This window comes from Monodelphis domestica, chromosome 8 (assembly GCF_027887165.1).
Source record: "Monodelphis domestica isolate mMonDom1 chromosome 8, mMonDom1.pri, whole genome shotgun sequence".
Taxonomy (NCBI): Eukaryota; Metazoa; Chordata; class Mammalia; order Didelphimorphia; family Didelphidae; genus Monodelphis; species Monodelphis domestica.
The window spans coordinates 73902299-73920008 of record NC_077234.1 but is presented as its reverse complement, the minus strand read 5'-3'; the positions used below and the strand labels follow the sequence as shown (position 1 = coordinate 73920008).

The following is a 17710-nucleotide window of genomic DNA, read 5'->3' as shown; positions in this document are numbered from 1 at the left end:
AATGTTACTAGTAAAAATTAATGATGCTAAGGTTTCTCAGGAACAGTTAGCCATAACCAGATCTATCCTAAGAATTAAATGCCCGTGGGCATTATATATAGTTGACCAGGAATTTGTATATAAAATATTAAATTCTTAGGAATAAGTTTTAGATATTATCTATTCCCAAAAGGAACTTATTTATTTTCTATTTTGACCAAGAAAGACTTGAAGTATACCATAAACACAGGGAAATGACTGCTCTTTTCCTTGTATTTCAGTAAGTTGCCAGTTGGTACACCACATCGACCAGTTTTTGGAAACCAAAGGACTACAGTATTATATGAAGAGCCTTGACTGCATCAGAGTATTCAGAGAGGAAGCCATTCAGGTATGAGATTTCTTTTTACTCTTGGCTGAGGCCCAGACCTATCCAAGACCCTGGAACAATGTTAAAGGGTAGAAATAAGAGAACAGCCTCTAAAGACCAATGAAACATTCTTGACTTTGGAAATAGTCACTCCCCTAGCACTGTTGAAAGATAGGACAGGACCAGAGAGCAGGAAAGAATCCATTGATTTACTAGTAGTGTCACTTTCAAAGGGAAGGACAAAATGAATGGTTTAAAAAATCCTCAAATAAATTATTGTACACTCTAAGGATATGAACATTTTAAACCATGAAGACACAATCTATATTGTATAAAAAGGACTGTATTTTGTAACTAGATGGGAGAGATGTCGCAGTTTGATATGTTTTAATAGTAGTTAGGGAAATAGGAATGGGATATGCAGGCCCAAGATTAAGACTGAGAAAGGTGAATGGGGAAAAAGTTTTCTTTTTGTTCCCTCATACCCCTATTCTCCAGAAGGAAAACAAGCTAATACAAGAAATCAAATCATGAGACAAGATAAAGATAGCTGTTAAACTGGCCTTGTCTGTTTTTGATTTAGTTACTGAAAAGATTGCACAATCCAAAAATATGGGGGAAATTTGGTAGGATCAGTATAGAGTAAAACAGAGTAAGAAGCCTATACCAGAAGGTATATAACAGGGAAAGATAGGAAAGAGGAGTTAGGTTAAACAGGAAGAAGAGATAGGGAGAGCCAGGAAAATGTACTACTTTTTCAGCACTATCCCTTAGCAGATGCAGAGACTCCTAGCATGGGTGTGTGCTCCAGCTTCTATAGAGCCTTAGATCATCAGGTTATCCCCAAAACTATGGAGCCAGGGTATCCTCCAGACCGTATGTGATTCACCATATTTAAAAGCTCTGGGCACAGTTGAATCCACCATGTTTAGAAAGGCCATCTTGTAATATACTTGGCTTTTATTTTGTATTTACCTTTTTCTTTCCCTTTCCCCGCTAAAGTTGTCAGAAGAACAGAACTTTAACAATTTCCTGCAAACCCTTCGAGACAAAGTGGAAGATAAAGCCCTAAATGATTTTTGGGAAATTATTGTTCAAGGTAAAGTGGCATTTTAAGTGATAAACATCCTTCTAAAAATGACTCATTTAATCAAAGTCCAGCTAAAACTACTTCATGTCAATATTTTTCAAGACTATGCGACTTAAGACAATAGGAGACTTTGTAAATAATCTCAAAAAACTTTGCTATGGGGACTAAAAATCCTTGGGTCATTAAATTTTTATTGGACTCAAAGAAATTCCCCACAGCTTTACTTATATTTTTGTCCTTCTCTTCCTGCCAATCATAGCCCACTTTCTATTCCTGTTCTCAATCAAATTAGGGTAGACAAGCCTGCACCAAGTATCACTTCACTTCCTCCTCAGACACAGACACTAAGATACACTGAGTCAGACATAAGAAAGAAGAAAAATGTATTGATTTTTAGGCCTGAAGTGAAATTGCCTTTCAGCCTATTACCTGATTTCCTTCAGACCTACCCTTATTTTTTTCTAGATCCCAGTTGCAATGTTTATTCTCTATAATTTCAGTTTAGTTAGTGAATTTTTTAAAGGAGTGGATATTGACTCGAGTATTTGCTCATTCATAATAAGAATGGGAGATGTTTTCAGCTTTTTTTCTTTTTCTAAAGTTTATTTATGAAGAGAATTGAATATATCTATTAACCTTGAAATAGAAAGGAACCTTTTAAATCTTTAGTTCTTTTAACTTCTTCATTGGAAAGCAAAAGTAATTAGAATAAGTCATTGATTGGGCAGGTTAATAGATAGGTAAAATTTATATAGTACTTCATGGTTTGTGGACTTCATAAATACTACCTCACTTTATCCTCACAACAATTCTGAGAGATAGGTGCTATTATCCCCATTTTAGAAATAAGGAAACATTTTGGAAATAAGGAGGCAGACAGGTAAAGTGACTTGCTCAGGATCCTACAGCTAGTAAATGTCTCAGATTGTATTTGAATTCCAGTCTTCTTGACTCTTATGTCTAGGGCTGTATCCTCTGTGCCCCTAGATGCCTATAATAATAATAGCTAGCTTTTATATAGTGTTTTACGGTTTGCAAAGCTCTTATAATATGATGTAATTTGAGAATATGAGCATTATCTCATTTGAAATTTCATTATCTCATTAATATAGATCATCTGTGTGTCTTTGCACTTGACCCTAGATGCCATAGATATTTGTCATATGCTTACAGCAAGTTGAGTCCAGGATGGACTCAAACAGAAACTTTTTGATTCTTTGATCTTCTGAGAGCAGCCATTTCTTGAAATAAGAAACATAATCATTACCATTCCTAGAAGCAAATAGATTAAACTAATGTCCTTCAGAGAGTATCTACTACATCAGCCACTTAAGAATGGAGAAAATCATGGAAAAACTAATAATATATATATAGAGAGGTCTTCTCCATCTGAATTGATCTCACTAAGTTAAGTTGATCTGTGTAGTTACTGAAAAGTTAATGTGAGACAAGGATATTTTCTCTTGACTTTCTGCCTTTTTTATGACAATGCTAAACAAGATTTCTAGAGTATACACTATATACAAAACACTGTACAAGATAGATGACCCTAGTCAAAAGGTTGTCCTGTAGTGGATTTCTAATCTCAGAGTCCCTTGGCATCGTCGTCATCATTATTATTAAAAATAATAGCTCCAAGTCTGGCAAGGGAGAAAACAGTGGACAGAGGACAGGAGGAGCTTTTAACTCCTGAGACTTAACCGTATGACTTGATTTTTAGATGGAATTTCTCTGATCACAAAAGATGAAGCTCCAGGAAGCTCTGTAACAGCTGAGGAAGCCAAAAAGGTATGCATAGATCACTGTATTTTGGGGTTGCTGGGTGATTACAAGGAGTAATATTCAAGAGAAATAAAATTTTAGGGTACATAGTATTTTTCTTCTTCAGTAAGCTAGTAGATGCTCAAAAGTTCTAAAGTTCCCATAGGAGAAACTAAAGTCTCTTAAAATCCTTACCTTCTGTCTTAGAATCAATATCACGTATTAATTCCAAGGCAGAAATGGTAAGGGCTAAGCAATGGGAGTTAAATGACTTGCCCAGGGTCACACAGCTAGGAAGTATCTGAGGTCAGATTTGAACCTAGAACCTCCCATGTCTAGGCCAGGCTCTCAATCCACTGAACCACCCAGCTGCCCCATTAAAACTCTTTAATATTTATTGTTGGAGTCAAAAAGGTCATTGTGACCAGACCAAGAACTTTTAGTTGAAGCCTTAGCTATGACCCTGATGAAGTAGTGGAAACTATTTAACCTCTTCTTATAAACAACAACAACAAAAATCTCACTAACTCTGAAATTTGTTTTCTCACCCCCTACCCTCTCCTCAAGAGCTTCTTTGGAAATTACATCAGTGGCAATACTGGCTTTGGTTGTTCTTCCCCATCTCCACCAATTAAGACTATTCATTTTGAGGGGCTATTTGCAGAGATAATGTGCCTCATCTCTGTTGAAACTCATATGACTAATTAGCATGGTCATTTGGCAAACAGTCTTTTAGTTAAGGAAATTTCAAGCTATGTAGTATATTTTGTTGTGCTTTTTTAACAAAATATTTTATTAGCCCCTAATTACATGTAAAAATAATTGTTTAATATTCATTTTAAAAAATTTTTAGTTCCAAATTCTCTTCCTCCTTCCCACCTTTTCTTCCTTATTCCCCCCCCCTCACCTTTCTCCTCCCTGAGATATTAGATCTTGCTTGTACAGTCATATAAAATATCCTTCCATATTAGTCATTTTGTGGTAGACATCTCAAATTTTAAAGAAGGAAGAAAGCAAAATATAGTATGTTTAAGTTTGCATTCAGACTTCATCAATTCTTTCTCAGAGGGCAGATGGCATTTTTCATCATGAGTCTCTAGGATTGTTTTGGATCACTGCATTGCAGAGAATAGCTAGGTCATTCATAGTTGTTCATCAAAAAATATTGCTATCACTAGGTACAATGTTTTTCTGGTTCTGTTCACTTCACTTTCCAACAGTTCATAGAAGTCTTTTCAGATTTTTCACAATAGTATTCCATCACTTTAAAATACTACAACTTATTCATCCATTCCCCAATTGGTGACAACCCCTCGATTTCTAATTCTTTGCTAAACAAAAAAAGTTGCAATAAATGTTTTTTGTGTGAATAGATCTTTTTCCCTTTTTTTTTTAATCTCTAATGGTATTGCTGGATTGAAGGATATGCAGTTTTAAGAGTCCTTTGGGCATAGTTCCAAATTACTCTCCAGGATGCTTGAATCAAATCACAACCCCACCAACAGTGTATTAGTGACCCAATTTTCTCACATCTTTTACAATATTTATCATTTTCCTTTTCTATTGTATTGGCTAATCTGATAGGTGTGAGGTGGTAGCTACATATCTTGGAGTTGTTTTAATTTTAATTTCTCTAATCATGAGTGACTTACAATTATATGAAAAGATGGTTTTGTTTTTTTCATCTAAAAACTGCCTGTTCATATCCTTTCACCATTTATCAATTGGAGGATGACTTATAATTTTATAAACTTAGTTCTATTTTGTTGTACTTTTAAAATGTAGTTGTTTTTTTCTATCACTTTCATTTTTTATTATATCTTGCCTATTATAAAAAATGTTTAAAGAAAGGTAATAAAAACTGTGGGTTTTAAAATTAATATTCAATAACTAAGAATCATACTTTAAGAGTTTTATTAATAATAACTAAAGTAAAAGGAAGTACCTGAACTCATCCTGGTCTCAAGTGAAAGAGCATGGCAGGAGTTACAGCCCAATTAAATACCATCACACAAAACACAAGGACACAGGAAAAGAGAAAGGGATTCTAGGTAATACAGAAAAGAACTTTGGGTAATGTAGTCTTAGGGGTTTAAGAATTTCTAACTATACATTCCTCCCTGTTATCTTGCTGGAGAGACCAGTCTCCCCAAAAGGATCATGGAAATATAACTAACTTATAAATTGCATTAATTTGTGGATAAAAAGAAAAAAAGAATGAAACCAATGATTACTAGGTTGACAAAAAGTCAATTTGGGTGCAGTCACCTTTGACATGAGTATACATTCAAAACAAAGGCATTTCAACCCCCATAATTCAATTCACCTCCCAAAATTCACTCTAGATCTCCTGGTGCAGCATGTAGTCTCTGCAGGCATCTTCATGATATCTTCTGAATCCTGGGAGATAGCAAGTTTCTCATCCTAAAATTGCTCAAATTTAAATCAAAGTTCAAGCAATAATATAGACCCTCAAATAATAATATGTTCCCCTTTGAGAAGGATACGGGGATACACATAGGAATCACACAGGGATACATGGTTGAGTTATGAGGTATATGAATCAATTTGCAAAAGAAAATCCAAAATATTAAAAAAAATCCAAAGGGAAAAATAACTTGTGGATAAAATATCAAAGTCTTATATCTAAAAAAATCTAAGTAAAGGAAAAAAACAAACCTATAACAGGTCCTTGAATCAGGGTCCAATTAATATGATTTAAGCAATTATGCACCTACCCAATCAGTAGCCTTTACTACAGAAAGTTTGCCACACTATGAAAGACAGAAAGGGGACTAGATTTTTGTGTGATAGGGAAGTGTCATTCCCTGGTCTGATTTTAACTTCACTCTCAGTGATAGGGGGAGCCAGAATGATAGCCAAACTTTAGTACTTCTCTGGGAGTATTTCACAAGGAGTGTGGTACAAGGCAATCTGTGTCTTAACATGTCAAGACCACAGCCTCAAGTCTCACACTAGGTTCAAGTCCTTTCATATTGGCTTAGAAGTTCATCATTCTGGGGCAGCTGGGTAGCTCAGTGGATTGAGAACCAGGCCTAGAGACAAGAGGTCCTGGGTTCAAATTTGGCCTCAGACACTTCCCAGCTGTGTGACCTTGGACAAGTCACCTAACCCCCATTGCCTAGCCCTTACCACTCTTCTGCCTTGGAGCCAATACACAGTATTGACTCCAAGACAGAAGGTAAGGGTTTAAAAAAAAAAAAAAGAAGAAGTTCATCATTCCTGCCTGGATTGGTTTGGTCTTTTTTTTTTTTTAACCTTATGCTCCTTGGCACTATATAATGGCTCTTTTGTTATTCTCTCCTTCTGGAATCAGACAATCATTAATCAAAGTCCCATAATTTTAAACAATCAATGGCATCATTTTTATATTCTAAAGCTTTTGGGGAATTCATTGACATTAGAACAATTTATATTACTGCAAAATAAAAAAGTTAAAGAAAAATCTTCTCAATACTGTTGACATGTGCTTCAAATAAAAAAAGGAGGGAAAAAATAAAACTGAAATACTATATTGCACACACAAGGAAAAACAATAATAAAAAAGTTTAAAAAATAAAAAAATATATAGTTTATAATCAGTATACTGTGTGTAATATTTATAGAGAAAATGTATTGGGAATTGAAGAACAAGGGATACTCGAGGTTTTGTAACAGGGAATGGAGGAGTTGAAGGGAGAGAGGGAATATGGTTGCTGGTGAGGTAAAAGGAGAGAGATGCCCCCTGCCAAGAGTCTATTTTTGAAAAATGGGGTTCCCTAGAAATGGGCCACTTATGGTAGCCTGAGGGGATGTCTTCTCTATGGATTGATGTTGAAGATACCCCAGACCAGGTAAGCATGGACCCTCTTAAGGGACAAGCCTCCCCCCAGACCAAGGTCATCCAGCAGGGGTCAGCTCCCTTTATGTCTCCTGAAATGATAGTCCTCTCATCTGACAGTGGTTATTTAAATAAAGATAAAATTTTAATAACAAGTTTGGATTGGGGAGGTATCAGGGAAGAGGGAATCGGGATTTCCCTAGATTGGGTTTGAGTCTCTCTCAGCTTTTGAGCTGAGGCCAGACCTTGCAGGCTGGTGGAGGTTTGCTTTTAGTCCTGTCTAAGCTAATCTGTGCTGGTAGATAGCAAGAGGAAGAAAAGTTCTGACCTTTAGAGCTGGTTGGGCCAGTCTCTTCGGGCCGACAACCCTAAAGACTGGCCTTAAAGTTCAAACTGCTTCCCTTAAGTCCTTTTGTTCAATGACTCGATCACAAGAATTCAGGTGGATCACACAGTTGGGAAAATCAGGAATAGAGGCACTTCTATCCAGAGACAGGGAGAGAGACTCCTTCCAGTCCAAGGGCCAGGAAGAGAAAGCATCATGAGACCAATTGCCACTCCCAGTTGCCCCTCCCCCCACCAACTGTCATTCTTGTTAATATCTTCTCTCTAATATTCCAATTGCAGTTTGTTCCACTTGATTGGCAGAAAGTCCAAAACTTACTTTAGTTTTCCTTTCCACAATTGTCCCCTTTTTTTGTTGTGCCTTCCCAAGATCACTTATTTTTATTATAGTTACCAATCTACTAAATCTAATTTTTAACTACTCCTCCCAAAATAATAAACTTTCCTCAATTATTCTTAACACTATTCTATGCTAACTTTATCTACTCTGAGGAATTCTATGCAGGAAAGTTTGGGTAAGCATAGTTTTGAGGTTTTATAATAAATTCAGTACAATAAATGTTTGAACAAAACCATTACAAAGAGCTAAGGAGAGGTAGAATACAAAAGTTCCTCACTAAAAATTAGATCCATTTCCTCTTAAACTTGGACATGAACCGCTGTGTGAGTACAAATGATTTTCAGAATCAAACAGTAATATCGTAGATAATGCACATTCAAAGAAGTACCCAAATCCCCAAAATTCACAATAGCCCAGTTAATAATAGCAAACAAACTCACTAATATATTTTACATGAGTTGCTGTGTGACATTTTAAAAAACCTACAAACTGATGGATATTTGTCACATTTTTTACAGATGTATCAAATCTTTCAACCTTGGCAAAGACATTTTACAGAAAGTAAAACTTATTTGGGTCTAGAACATCACCAAGAAATCTAGATTGCTCTGGTGGAAGTAAATTAAACTGAAGAGTTAAATTATTATGCATGCACCAAAGTTCTTTTTGACTTCCTGCTTTATATAAATTCTTGATAGGAACATCTATTTGGTTCTCTACCTTTAATATAACGTTCTTTATAATATATAAAAAATATATCATTCATTCAGAAATCACTAGTTATCTAAAATTATTTCTGAAAACCCCTTAGAATTACCATTTAAATTCTTAGCTCATTAAATTCTCCAAAGGTTGTATACAATTGTAACCAATTTTGGTGAAATCCACCCCATCATCACCTATGTGACAATTAATAAAGGCAACATGTGATCTTTGATGGATTTGGTGACAAGGGTTTGGGCAAGATGTTCGTGGGCCTATACAAAGATATTTTGTTCTTCAGAAAAGGTAAAGGTGCAAATTAAAGATCAATATAGACAAAACATAGAGCTTAAAATGATTCAGTATTACAGAAAGATATTGATTAGATTAATACAGATAAACTTTTTAAAAATTTAAACCATAAAGCAATCAGTAAATACAATAATATAAGCAAATGACAAGGTACAGGCAGGTAGTGCAATCAAAATCCATTTCTCCAATTCAAATAAACTTGTTCTCTATTATAGGAGAATAAACTCAAAATAGGTAGCAAACAGTAAACTTCCATATCTCTTTTAAAGTTCCTTCCCCTCCCCTAGTATTTATCATCCATTCTCGTTTGTTTTGTCAGAGCTCTGAATTTTCTCATAGAAGCATCGAGCAGAATCTCCACTCTGCATATTGAAAGCAGTTAAGACTTTTAGAACTTTGTCAAAATATTTCAGGTTGGTTTGAAGTTTAAGCAGCCTAGTTTGTGGCATATTTTTGAGGAGAAGAAAATAAAGTGGGAAATCTCCAATGAAAATAAAAACTTTCAGGAAAAGAATTAAGCAGATCCAAACTGCACTTTTTAGCTCACTTAAACTGTTGTTTCAGTGTTTCAAGAATGCTTTGCAATAGCATTTTTCCTGAGAGATACTGAATGGAAAAATGAATAGCATAGGCTCAAAACCCTAGGCAGGGAGGGGTCAAAGGATTGGAGGATGTCACCCTTCCAGGGGAAAAAATGGTAGGCAGGTCTGGTCGTGGGCCGTCGGAAAGCTAGAGACTAGGTGGGTACAGCTCAGACTGAATCAGCAGCAGTGGCCATGATGGTGAGAAAGCAGGAGGGCTGACAGGAGCACAGGGAGATCTCATGATGGGTGGCGACTGGGCAAACTTACTGCAAGGCTATCTGCTCAAAAATTTTTAGAATTCATATCCCTTTGTGGTTGCCATAAATGTGAGTTTTTAAAATTAATATTCAATAGCTAAGTTTTATTAATAATAGCTAAAGTAAAAGGAAGTACCTGAACTTAGCCTGGACTCAAGTGAAAGAGTGTGGGAGGAGTTACAGCCCAATGAAATACCATCACACAAAATGTAGGAAAAGGGAAAAGGATACTAAAGAATACAGAAAGAAAATTTGGGTAATGTAGTTTTATAGGTTCAATAATTTCTAACTATACAAAACTTAAGCAAAATCAACCTCTTTATCCACCAAATCTAACAGCATATATAGTGTACATTTTAAAGAATGAAGGTGGCATCTGTTTTGTGGAGCTTACCAATGTAGTAGAACTCCCCAAGATCTTCTGTGAAGGGAGATACTAGTGATGGATGCCCTGAGGATTACATTCACTTCATCCACCCACAGTGGGCAGGTTCCTTTAGTGGGCACCTTGGAGAACTTTAGAAGCAAGACAAGCTAAATACCATGTCCTAAAGAAGAGGATGGCAATCAAGATTTCTAGATCCTCTTTTTGCATAGCCATTCACATTTTTTTTAAAACCCTTACCTTCCATCTTGGAGTCAATACTGTGTATTGGCTCCAAGGCAGAAGAGTAGTAAGGGCTAGGCAATGGGGGTCAAGTGCCTTGCCTAGGGTCACACAGCTAGGAAGTGGCTGAGGCCAGATTTGAACCTGAGACCTCCCATCTCTAGGCCTGGCTCTCAATCCCCTGAACCACTCAGCTGCCCCCAGCCATTCACATTTAATGTTCTCAGATTTTACACTTAAGACCACTGTCCATGGAAATACCTCTTGCCTTCTTGAAACATGATCTATATTTATTGATCTATTTTTGTTAAGAGCTACTCAGATAAAATAAATCAAGAAGACCATTAATTAAACAAGTACTAACGAGGATAATTTCAAGCTCCATATCTTAAGTGTGAGGCTGTGTGGTCACATAAATTGTATAAAATCTGCAGATTTTAAGAAAACATGGAAAACTTTGTATATCTTTGAATAGAGAGAGAAGGGGCTTGATGCTTAATTAAAGGAAGATTAATAGAGCAAAACATTTAGTGAAATAGTTCCAGGAAGATCTTGCACAGATCATTTGTATTTCTTGTATCACTTTCCTGGGTTTCTCTGTACTTGATAAAAGAATATTTGTTTTCAGGAATTTTTTACATTGTAATAGGAATATTGTGAAGGTCTAAATGGATTATCCAGAAGTTACCAAGCCAGTTAGAGGGAGAGCCAAAACTAGAATTTGGAACCCCTGACTCCCAAGCCATTGCCCTTTCCAGTATACCACATTGCCTATATGTATCTATTATTCCAGTTGCCTTATCTGCATTCAAGCATTTTACCTTTAAGATGTCTTAGAATTCTTTATCAGTGAAGGGGAAAATGGAAGTTTAGTGGTTTTATTACTATGAAATATTTTTCCTAACTTTATTCTTATTAAAAGTTCACTGACTTTGAAAACCTCATTTGCCAATTTTAGGAAGTGTTAGGTCAGTTAGAGTGAAAGGAGACCAAATATAGGACTAGTAAGGAATACTCAGTGAGACCTTGGCTTATTGGAGGCTCATTCCCTCAAATTTTGCAGGAGATGCATGCTTCATTTTATTTTCAAAGCCAAATTAGAAAAGTATAATTTTTGTCCACGCACTTAAAATATTCATTTAAATTCCCTTCAAAGCAAGTGTTGAATTTCATCACTTCCCAAAAATCAATTAAAGGAACATGTCTCCATAGAGAGATTGCAGGGTAATCTCCACAGTTCATTTAAATTCTTCCTGAGTATTTCATTTAAGTTAATTAAAGAGAACAGGTTGTCAAATTCTTTCTTTCAAATGTTGGCAATTTAAAGAGAAATAATTTTCCCAAGATATTCATTTTTAATAAAAAAATTATAACTTTGCATTCATGCACCATCCATAGGAGAATTGACTCCCTTCAGTCTCTTCCAGAATTGAAGAATAAATATTTTATACTTTGGGCAGAGAGATAAGATAAGATATAATTGACTCATTTCTTAATATTCCTTTTAAGTCTACTATTGCTCATCTAATTTTCTGAGGCTCGTGTCATATTTTATAAAATTACACTTTCTGATTTTTTCTCTTTTTTATTATTATCACACCTTGTCAACAAACAGCCTTTCAGGCAACTTTTTGCTGTCACCTATTGTTATTGTTTAGATTTCATTAGCATTTAATCTTCAGAAAACTTCATTTTTCAGAATTTTTAAAAACCACATTTATTAATTTTCATTTGTTACTTGGAAACTACTTTTTTTATTTAATTTTTATTTTTTTTTGTTACAATACTCAACTTTATTTCCCACCCTTCCCGCAGCCTATGCGCAATTTCATTGGGTATTACTTGTGTCCTTGATGAGAACCTATTTCAATGATGTTGTTTTCAATAGGATATTCATTTGGAGTCCACATCCCCAACCATATCCCTTCGACCCATGTATTCAAACAGTTGTTTTTCTTTTTCTTTTTTTTTCCATTTGAAGAAGTTTATTTAGTCAATTTAGAACATTATTCCTTGGTTACAAATAATCACATTATTTACCTCCTTCCCCTCCACCCACTCTTCCCACAGCCAACAAGTAATTTCATTGGGTATTACATGTGTCTTTGATCAGAACCAATTTCAATGTTGTTTACACTAGGATGTTCATTTAGATTCTACATTCCCAACAATATGCCTTCAACCCATGTATTCAAGCAGTTGTGTTTTTTTTGGTGTTTTTACTCCCACAGTGTTTCCTCTCGATGTGGATAGTGGTTTTTCTTGCAGGTTCCTCCAAATTGTTCAGGATCACTGCATTGCCACTAATGGAGAAATCCATTACATTCAATTGTACCACAGTGTATCAGTTCCTGTGTACAATGTTTTCCTGGTTCTGCTCCTCTCACTCGGCATCAATTCCTGGGGTTGTTCCAGTCCCCATGGAATTCCTCCACTTTATTATTCCTTTAAGCACAATAGTATTCAATCACCAACATATACCACAATTTGTTCAGCCATTCCCCCATTGAAGGACATCCCCTCATTTTCCAGTTTTTTTGCCACCTCAAAGAACACAGATATAAATATTCTTGTACAAGTCTTTTTCCTTACTATCTCTTTGGGGTACAAACCCAGCAGTGCTATGGCTGGATCAAAGGACAGACAGTCTTTTATCTCCCTTTGGGCATAGTTCCAAATTGCCCTCCAGAATGGTTGGATCAATTCACAACTCCACCAGCAATGCATTAATGTCCCAACTTCGCCACATCCCCTCCAGCATTCATTACTTTCCTTTGCTGTCATGTTAGCCAATCTGCTAGGTGTGAGGTGATACCTCAGAGTTGTTTTGATTTGCATCTCTCTGATTATCAGAGATTTATGACACTTTTTCATGTGCTTCTTAATACTTTTGATTTCTTTAACTGAAAATTGCCTATTCATGTACCATGCCCATTTATCAATTAGAGAATGGCTTGATTTTTTGTATAATTGATTTAGTTCTTTATAAATTTGAGTAATTAGACCTTTGTCAGAGGTTTTTGTAATGAAAATTGTTTCCCAATTTGTTGCTTCCCTCCTAATTTGGATGCATTAGTTTTGTTTGTACAAAAACTTTTTCATTTGATGTAATCAAAATTATTGATTTTACATTTTGTGATTTTTTTCTAGCTCTTGCTTGGTTTTAAAGTCTTTCTTTTCCCAAAGACCTGACAAGTGTACTATTCTGTGTTCACCTAATTTGCTTATAGTTTCCTTCTTTATATTCAGGTCATTCACCCATTCTGAGTTTATCTTGGTGTAGGGTATGAGATATTGATCCAAACCTAATCTCTCTCCCATACTGTCTTCCAATTTTCCCAGCAGTTTTTATCAAATAGTAGGTTTTGGTCCGAAAAACTGGGATCTTTGGCCTTATCATAGACTGTCTTGCTGTCTATTCCACTGATCCTCCTTTCTGTCTCTTAGCCAGAATCAAATTGTTTTGATGACCACTGCTTTATAGTATTTTTTGAGATCTGGGACTGCAAGGTCTCCTTCCTTTGCATTTTTTTTTCATGATTTCCCTGCATATCCTTGATCTTTTGTTCTTCCAAATAAACTTTGTGTTTTTTTTTCTAATTCAGTGAAAAGGTTTTTTGGTAGTTCAATGGTATTGGCACTAAATAAGTAAATTAATTTGGGCGGGATTGTCATTTTTATTATGTTAGTTCGTCCTACCCATGAGCAATCAATGTTTCTCCAATTGTTTGGATCTAGTTTAAATTGTGTGGAGAGCATTTTGTTATTGTGTTCATATAGTTCCTGTGTTTGTCTTGGCAGATAGATTCCTAAGTATTTTATATTGTCTAGGGTGATTTTAAATGGAATTTCTCTTTCTAATTCTTGCTCCTGAAATGGGTTGGAGATATATAGAAATGCTGATGACTTATGTGGGTTTATTTTGTATCCTGCAACTTTGCTAAAGTAGTTGATTATTTTGACTGGCTTTTTAGTTGATTCTCTAGGATTCTTTAAGAAGACCATCATTCTCATCCGCAAAGAGTGATAGCTTGGTCTCCTCATTGCCAATTTTAATACCTTTAATTTCTTTTTCTTCTCTAATTGCTACAGCTAGTGTTTCTAGTACAATATTAAATAATAGAGGTGATAATGGGGATCCTTGTTTCACTCCTGATCTTATTGGAAATGCATCTAGTTTATCCCCATTACAGATAATGTTTGCTGATGGTTTTAGATATATACTGTTTATTATTTTTAGGAAAGACCCTTCTATTCCTATACTTCCTAGTTTTTTCATTAGCAATGAGTGTTGCATTTTGTCAAAGGCTTTTTCTGCGTCTATTGAGATAATCATGTGATGTTTGTTGGCTTTCTTCTTGAAATGGTCAGTTATGTGGATGGTTTTCCTAATATTGAACTACCTATGTTCATTAAGGATATTGGTCTGTAGTATTCTTTCTCTGTTTTTGACCTGGCTGGCTTTGAAATCAGTACCATGTTTGCGTCATAAAAGGAATTTGGTAGAACTTCTTCTTGGTAGGGACATTAATTCATAGCTGGTGGAGTTGTGAACTGATCCAACCATTCTGGAGGGCAAATTGCAACTATGCCCAAAGGGAGATAAAAGACTGTCTGTCCTTTGATCCAGCCATAGCACTGCTGCGTTTGTACCCCAAAGAGATTATAAGGAAAAAGACTTGTACAAAAATATTCATAGCTGTGCTCTTTGTGGTGGCCAAAAATTGGAAAATGAGGGGATGCCCATCAATTGGGGAATGGCTGAACAAATTGTGGTATATGTTGGTGATGGAATATTATTGTGCAAAAAGGGATAATAAAGTGGAGGAATTCCATGGAGACTGGAACGACCTCCAGGAAGTGATGCCGAGTGAGAGGAGCAGAACCAGGAGAACATTGTACCCAGAGACAAACACACTGTGGTATAATCAAACGTAATGGACTTCTCCATTAGTGGCGGTGTAATGTCCCTGAACAATCTGCAGGGATCTAGGAGAAAAAACACTATCCATAAGCAGAGGACAAACTGTGGGAGTAGAAACACTGAGGAAAAGCAACTGCCTGACTACAGCGGTTGAGGGGACATGTCAGAGGAGAGACTCTAAACGAACACTCTAATGCAAATATTAACAACATGGCAATGGGTTCGAATCAAGAACACATGTGATACCCAGTGGAATCACGCGTCAGCTACGGGGGGTTAGGGGGAGGAAAAGAAAATGATCTTTGTCTTTAATGAATAATGCATGGAAATGATCAAATAAAATACTATAAAATTTAAAAAAGAGGAACTTCTTCTTGGCTTATTCTGTCAAATAATGTGTATAATATTGGAATTAATTGTTCTTTGAGTGTTTGATAGAATTCATTTGTGAATCCATATGGACCTCGGGATTTTTCCTTAGGGAGTTCTTTGATGGCTTGTTCAATTTCTTTTTCTGATATGGGGTTGTTTAGGTAATCTTAATTCTTCCTCTGTTAGTCTAGGCAATTTATATTTTTGTAAGTATTCATCCATATCACCTAGATTGCCATATTTGTTGCCATATAATTGGGCATAATAGTTTTTAATGTTTGCCTTAATTTCCTCTTCATTAGACATGATGTTTCCCTTTTTATCTTCGATACTGTCAATTTGGTTTTCTTCTTTCCTTTTTTTAATTAGATTGACCAATACTTTGTCTATTTTATTTGTTTTTTCAAAATACCAGATTCTAGTCTTATTTATTAAATCAATAGTTCTTTGACTTTCAATTTTATTAATTTCTCCTTGATTTTTAGGATCTCTAATTTAGTCTTCATCTGAGGATTTTTAATTTGTTCACTTGCTAGTTTTTTAATTTGCACACCCAATTCATTGACCTCTGCTCTCCCTAATTTGTTAATATATGAACTCAAGGATATAAATTTCCCCTGAGTACTGCTTTGGCTACATCCCATAGGTTTTGAAAAGATGTCTCATCATTGTCATTTTCTTCAGTGAAATTATTAATTGTTTCTATGATTTGTTCTTTGACTAACCGGTTTTGGAAAATTGTATTGTTTAACTTCCAATTAATTTTTTATTTACCTCTCCATGTTACCTTGCTAATTATTATTTTCATTGCATTGTGATCTGAGAAGCTTGCATTTATTATTTCTGCTCTTTTGCACTTGTTTACAATGTTTTTATGCCCTACTACATGGTCAATTTTTGTGAATGTACTATGTGCTACTGAAAAGAAGGTATATTCCTTTTTGTCCCTATTTATTTTTCTCCACATATCGACTAACTCTAATTTTTCTAAGATTTCATTCACTTCTCTTACCTCTTTCTTATTTTTTTTTGTTTGATTTATCTAGTTCGGATAGAGGAACGTTCAAGTCTCCCCCTAGTATAGTTTTTCTATCTATTTAATCCTTGAGCTCCAGTAGTTTCTCCTTTAGAAATTTGGGTGCTATGCCATTTGCTGCATACATATTGAGTACTGATATTTCCTCATTGTCTATACTGCCTTTTATCAGGATGTAATTATCTTCCCTATCTCTTTTAATTATTTTTATTTTTACTTTGGCTTTGTCAGATATCATGATTGCGACTCCTGCCTTCTTTTTATCAGTTGATGCCCAATAGATTTGGCTCCATCCTCTTACTTTCACCCTATGCATATCTACCTTCCTCATGTGTGTTTCTTGTAGACAGCATATGGTATGGTTTGGGATTCTAATCCACTCTGGTATTTGCTTGCGTTTTATGGGTGAGTTCATTCTATTCACATTCAGAGTTATGATTACCAGCTGTGTATTTCCTAGCATTTTGATTTCTATTTCTAGTCCTGTTTTTTCTTCTTTCACTATTTCCTTATACACCAGTGTTTGTTTTTAATCAGTCCCCCTAGTTCCCATCCTTATTTTACTTCCCTTTCTACACCTCTCCCTTCTTATTCCCCCCTGAGACCTTCCTTATGCCTTCCCCTTAAACCCAAGTGTTCTTAGATTCTGGCTTTTGGGGGGCATACCTTTTGGATTGAGTCCAGCAGGAGGGTTCCTTAGCTCTGTCCTGTTGTTCTGTTGTTAGGTTTGATTTTCAGTCCCCTAGGGGCATTCAGTTTGTGATTGGTAAGGAAGGGTTTTCAGAGGTCTGAACTTCTGCTGCTTCTAAGCCACCATCTTGACCTTGGAAACAACTTTTTTTTTTTTAATTCCTTACCTTCCATCTTGGAGTGAATACTATGTTTTGGTATGTATGCTTGGTTGTAATCTTACCTTCTTTGCCTTCTAGAATATCATATTCCAAGCCTTATGTTACTTTAATGTTGAAGATGCTAAATCTTATGTGATTCTGACTATGAATCCACAATATTTGAATAGTTTCTTTATGGCTATTTGCAAAATTTTCTCCTTGACCTGTGAGCTCTGGAATTTGGCTAAAATATTTCTGGGAGTTTTTATTTAGGAATTGAATTCAGGTGATAATTGGTGGATTCTTGCCATTTCTATTTTACCCTCTGGTTTTAGGATATACGAGCAATTTTTCTTGAAA

General features: G+C 35.5%; 1 protein-coding gene across 4 annotated transcripts in view; it reads left to right on the top strand.

Moving 5' to 3' along the window:
• The window catches only part of XRCC5 (X-ray repair cross complementing 5), a 167959-nt gene that overhangs the window by 139618 nt on the left and 10631 nt on the right, over nucleotides 1-17710 (top strand). For all 4 annotated transcript variants that reach the window (XM_016425099.2, XM_016425100.2, XM_056807259.1 and 1 more), the window contains 3 exons: nucleotides 261-370; nucleotides 1352-1448; nucleotides 3160-3227. In XM_016425099.2, the coding sequence (XP_016280585.2) occupies nucleotides 261-370; nucleotides 1352-1448; nucleotides 3160-3227 (275 nt within the window). The remainder of the gene's footprint in view (nucleotides 1-260; nucleotides 371-1351; nucleotides 1449-3159; nucleotides 3228-17710) is intronic.